General features: G+C 36.0%; 1 protein-coding gene across 1 annotated transcript; it reads right to left on the reverse strand.

The window, feature by feature from the left end:
* Nucleotides 1–1326: 1326 nt before the first annotated feature.
* Nucleotides 1327–6347, reverse strand: LOC115227059 (tachykinin-2-like). The gene is given in 3 exon segments (XM_036498513.1): nucleotides 1327–1373; nucleotides 6120–6143; nucleotides 6146–6347. Coding segments are annotated over 3 exon segments (273 nt in total).
* Nucleotides 6348–6617: the final 270 nt, after the last annotated feature.

Genomic DNA, 6617 nt, shown 5'->3' on the forward strand with positions numbered 1-6617 from the left:
CAACATTATCTACAACTGCCTGACTTCTGTCTTTCAGGAAGTGATTCAGCCACACTCCCAGTTTACCGTTTATGCCAGTGTCTCGTGTCATGATCCACCTTGTCAAAGGCCCTTGCGAAGTCAAGATATACTACATCGACATTTGAATGATCGAATAACTTGCATCAAAACCCCTGGAAGTTCAGTAAGTCAAAGGTATTTCATTTTCTTCTAAGAAAGTTGTCTGACAATTCGTCTAAAGACTTTGCTTATAAGAGAAGTTAGAAGGATAGACATGTAGATTTTAGCCTGTGGTCTGGTCCCGTTTGTATCGTTAGGGTATATTATATACATATACATATACATACATACATACATACATACATACATACATACATACATACATACATACATACATACATACATACATACATATATAATGGTTGTCCTCATTATTCGTGATAAGCGGTTATATTTCTATTTTAAGATCTGTTCATCAAATTATGTGCTGACAAGTCATTTTTATTCTTTCTACTAAACTGGATGCTTTATTTTCGACTTCTGTTCCTTAAAGTATATCAAACAGTTGGACTAGAGATCACGAGCGCTCGATTATGCCAGGGGTGATGAAAAGCAGACACAGAATAAATAAGGCAGTACTTATCCCCGAAGAGTGTTGTTTTCTTAATGTTCTTGCGTGCCCAATCTATTCATTCGGTACTATCGAAACATCATTTCCGATGAAGGGTACTGTCCAAATAAAGTTAGGTATTTCATTTTCCTCGCGGCAAAATCAATGGATTACATTTTTAACAGCTATCTTCATAATAATCTTTTGCACAATGAAAGCAATGTCGCATTTAATTACCTAAGTTAGCTTCTTGGCTTTATAAATACTTATAATAATTTTGCATTTTTATAATGTATAAAATGTCCTAATTTACATTAAAATTTACTCAGTCGACCTATCCCCAATCATTTAAATGAACTTGGTCCATATATATCTCACTTTCAGTTTGTTCTTACACCCTAAAACCTCCAAGTAGAATTCTTAGTTCAATAATTTTTGAAAACACAGAGTAAACTGTGATTACTACATTCTCTGAGAAATTATTAAACTTAAATATTGTTTTGTGCTCACAGAATATAAAAGGATGTTCTATGACGTTTATACTTATATCCTGAAAATAAGTAGTAATAAGGAAAAACGTTCTTATAATAATCTGAACAGGAGTTCGGTATTTGGCTACAGTTATTACACTTCTCCATAAAAATACAATGTTGGCAGAAACAATGTCGATCATATAAATAAATACAAACAAATTTGATATGCTTTCATATTTTATTTTAACAAATGTTAGATTCAGGTTTCAGTTCATTGGGATTAAAATCGCCTGAAAAAGAAAAAAAAACAAAAGCAATAAGATTTTGTATGTTTTCCTCTCCCTCACAACCGTCCCAACTTTCTTTAGACCTGTTTGTGTTTATGTGTGTATGTGTGTATTTGTGTGTACTTGTGTATGTGTATTTGTGTGTATGTGTATTTGTGTGAGTGAGTATTTGTGTGTGTGTGTGTGTGTGTGTGTGTGTGTATTTGTGTGAACGTATTCACAATAGTAGTGTATAGCACAGCCCGGCGCCGAACTCTTTATATAATAAACCGGAGTAATAAAAGAAGGAAGAGAGATAGTGGTTAATGTTTAAAATGATATGAGGGACAGAAAGGACGCCGAAACATTAGATCCCTATGTTGGTAACACCGATATATAATAGGGGCGACAAGCAAAAGTTCGAAACAAGCTAATTTCTTTCTCGTCAATAACGGGAAACCTGGTGACAGAATGAAAAGCAAAACCAAAAGAAGCGCCGTGATGGGAAAGGGTGAGAGAGATTTAATCATATTTTAGTTTCGGTGGAGACATAGTTGTATAGTCGGGAAAAAAATTTTGAAAGCAATAGAATTTGTGGTGTCATTGTATTTTAAATTCATAGTTTTTAATGCTGCATTCGACAACATCTAAAGAAAAGCGCTATAGAAGATGATGTAAGTAATAACCGTGGATCCCAATCAAGTGCAAATAAAAGAAGCGATATTCGATAATAATGTTTGTACTCCGAGAGAACGAAAAGTCACATGAAAAAGTTTCTTATTCACTCATGCACTCTCCAAAAGTATTAGGTATCTGGATGACACGACCCATGTATCCACTGTTGTTGCTATGACAAATTCAGTATATCCACGAAGCCGTTAAACATGAGGCACAGATACAAACGCCTTGAAGTGCCAGATCCTGTCATGGAGCAATGACATTGTCCCACTGGCGGCTTCTAAAGTAGACCAGTTTAGGTTTCTCGACAGTATAATACCAAATGGATAAGCAGATCTAAAAGGACGGATTGTAACCATCGCCTTAAATGATTGGGAAGTTATGAAACGGGATCTAAAACCTACAGGATACCCACCAGCGACTCAGTGCTCGACTGTACAACGACCTTATTCCCCTAATTGCAAATTACGTCTCAGAATTGCGGATTTTACATCTGAAGAAACACCTACATGAAACGCTTTTGAAATGTAGTTTTTTTTTAGAGTAAATATATCATTACAAGACAGGCGAAGATATCTTTCCATAAGAAACGCTCTTCACATGACATACATCGTTGCCGATGTAATGAGAAGGAATTGTTCAGCGTTCATCGGCAGACTCATAAGGATTAACAAATATATCTTTGATTCTAAAACAGCATTTCTCAGAAAATCTAAGATAAATTTAAAATAGCAAAAATGCTGTTATAAAATCTGCGTTTCGAAGAAAGTGTATGAGGTTCTAATTTCTTGGAAGAATATTTACTTACAGTAATATTGGTTCCTAATAGGTTTTCCAAAGTGATCTCTATAACTGAAGAACCAAATTAAAAATGCATAGCTACTTCTTAACAAAACACTCTTGGGTTATTACTTTCTGAATTTGTTGAATGGTATATTTAATTCAGAAATCGATGAAAACATTCTACAGTAGTCTGCCTTTATGTAAAATACAAATAACAAATTATTAGAAAGACAATTCAAGAATCTCTGTGTACTTATTTATATCAGCTTTGAATCTAATCTTCAAATTAAAACATAAAGTCATAATACGTTTCATTGGATACGTTACCTGGTAAAGATTTTCAGAACGCTCATGAACTCTTTTCCCTCAAACGCTTTTTATCATTTTCCTTTCGTTTTCCACATTTCTTTGCTTTTCGACAACCACGTCCTTTCTTGCAAGGTCTCATTCTATGTTGGATACATTTGTTTAGTGAATTATCATCTGCTGCGTTATCCTGAATATTATCCACAACACCAGCATGCGGAGTATCGTTATCACTCACAACACCGTCATACGGAGTATCGTTATAACTCTCAACACCAGCATACGGAGTATCGTTATAACTCCCAACACCGGCATACGGAGTATCGTTATAACTCCCAACACCGGCATACGGAGTATCGTTATAACTCACAACACCGTCATACGGAGTATCGTTATCACTCCCAACACCGGCATACGGAGTATCGTTATCACTCCCAACAATGTCATTTCGTTTTTCTAGAGAGAACGCATCACCACCACTTTCCAGAAATATAACCAGGAGGACTGCATAAATCAAACAAACAATTCTGCTCATGTTAAACATTTCGATGGAGAAATGACTTGTTGTTGTCTGTTTCATCTCACTTTTATATCATTTTATATCATTGATTCTGTCATTCGTCTGCAACATTCCCAAGTCGAACGTGTGTTTGACTGCTGTTTTATTAATCCTTTGCTACACCATCGTGCATCAGTAAGCAATGTCAAACCAGCTTATATTGCATATATTGTTGATACATCTGCTGATCCCAGACGCGTGCATGCATGGCAGAAACGTTAGCATGCAGGGCGAAATGCTATGCAGTATTTCGTCTGTCGTACGTTCTGAGTTCAAATTCCGCCGAGGTCGACTTTGCCTTTCATCCTTTCGGGGTCGATTAAATAAGTACCAGTTACGCACTGGGGTCGATGTAATTGATTTAATCCGTTTATCTGTCCTTGATTGTCTTCTCTATGTTTGGCCCCTTGTGGGTAGTAAAGAAATAGGTATTTCGTCTGTCGAAGGCGGTGAGCTGGCAAAAACGTTAGCACGATGGCTAGATGCTTATATGGCTAGATATATATACGTTTATATATTTGGTATCGCTGGTGATAGAAGGCTTAAAGAACGCCTAACACAGAACTTCATACTCGTAAACGTGTACTCTCGCTATGCTGATGATATCAACATAGTGGTAAAGGCACCCACACAAGAGAGAACTGTTGATATAGTAATAGAAACTAATACTATGGAGAGCATCCAGCAAATAGCTAACTCCATCCACCAGAGTATTAAGGTCACAATAGACTAACCCACTAAACACCCCAACCATAGACTACCAGTACTAGACACTGAAATCTGGCTAGAAATTGTGAATAATAAAACCCAAATCTTTCATTCATACTATGCCAAACCTATGGCCTCATAATACTTGATCCATCGGAACTCAGCCATTGCGGACAAGGCCTAATTCAATATTTTGATGGCAGACCTCGTCAGAATAATGAGAAATGTGTCACGCATGTGCGAGCCTACAGAGTTAAAGAGACACATACAATTCACCGCATGCAGTTCTCAGGTTACAGCCATAAAGAAAGGATCAGAGTATACAAAGGAGCCATGAAGAAATTTGATAATATATTATGTAATGATAGGAATGGGATTTGCCCACTCTATAGGAACAAGTCATGGAACACTATAGAAAGGACAAAAAAGAAAATAGGGAAGGCCAACTCTTGGTATGATAGCCATAAATACCAGAGTGTCATGTTCGTTGACACCACCTCTGGAGGTGAACTGGCGTACCGCTTTAAAAGGACCCTAGACAAACTTAAGCTAAGGATTAAGGTTGTTGAAAAGCCAGGCAACCCTATCAAATCTATAATTGGTAGAACCTATCCTTTTAGTAGAACCCCCTATACTGATAAGTACTGTACTGTATGTAGATTTAGCCCACAAACAAACTGTAAAGCCAGAAATGTAGTCTATAGTATAAGATGTATAGAGGGACGATGCAGTAACAAGACAACGACATACGTAGGGGAAACGGCAAGAAGCATAGGAGAGCGGGTAAATGTACATTGGAGACTACTCAAGGAAGGTAAAAGTTCATCGATTCTGTACCAACACGCCGAACAGGAACGCGGGGGATCAATCAACAACATAAAAATTAAAATATTGTCCACACATAGAACAGATGCAACAATCAGACAAATTACAGAAGCTACACACATGATAGAAAAAAAACCTAGCCTGAATAGAAAACTAGAATGGAACAATAGTACACACCACAACATATGACGGTACAGGATCCCGAAAACATAATAAATACACCGATAAATAAACAAATAGAAATAAATAACTATATATATTTTTTTGATTTATTATTATTATTACTAGCATTGTTGTTATACATACATGCATACATACAAGCATATGTAATGATAATAATAAAGGGATGTAAACACATGAACAAAATAAGAATAAACAAAAACAACAACAAAAACAAATTACATGAACGTATATAAACAGAAGATACAAATATTACAAGCATCCCCCCCACACACACTAAATAAACATAGACGCACATAGAGATATAAGCATGCGCAAATGAAGAAATACAATAGAAATACAAAATGGCTGACGGTTAGTAAGGAGAGACACAAATAAGAAAGAAGAAAACAAAGGACCACTGATGCGGTCACAGGAGTGTGACGAAAGAACTCTGGCCGAAATAAGATGAAGATTAATGTAAAAAATAAATAACACTGAAGCAAAGTAACACTAAATATATAGTGCGTGTGATTTTATTGGCTAAACTGGCAAAATGACCATTCCGAAATATAACGAGATATATATATATATATATAGCCCGAGGTTATAGTAGAATACACTTTGCCCAAGGTGCCACGCAGTGGGAATGAACATTGAACCATGTGGTTGGTAAGCAAGACACTCCTGCGCCTGTATCAAAGAAATTAATTGTAAACAGTAAAACTAATAATAGTAATTTAAAATTTTACCTTTTTTCGGTGGACCTCTCTTGTTTCAGACATAGAACCAGGATGTTGAATTAATCGTCGTGTCAACTCTTCAGAACGTCCCATTAAGCCTATGAATTCTGAGGATGAAGGAGGTTTAACTTCAGATCTTTTAATCAAATTATGTGCTGTAAGTATGTCATCAGCAGAACTGGCTTCAAACACTCCAACAATGAAGATACAACACAGGATCAAACCTACTCTAATCATATTGAATATAGAAATCACAATCAGAATCTGTATGGAATATTAGGGATTTCTCAGGTTTTATAGAATTTTCTTCTCAAATTTTGTGAGATACGTCACATGGCATATGGTTATACACATGTTCTGACGTTTCCAAACGCCCTGTCAGCAATTTTAAAGACGCACACGACCACTCTACAGTTCACATCACTTATCCCTAATTATGTCTAAAAGTTATTGTCTTACTGATTATATTCTTGAATAATAACATTTTAATAGGGATACGAAGAATTT

Source organism: Octopus sinensis, unplaced genomic scaffold (genome assembly GCF_006345805.1).
Source record: "Octopus sinensis unplaced genomic scaffold, ASM634580v1 Contig01435, whole genome shotgun sequence".
Taxonomy (NCBI): domain Eukaryota; kingdom Metazoa; phylum Mollusca; class Cephalopoda; order Octopoda; family Octopodidae; genus Octopus; species Octopus sinensis.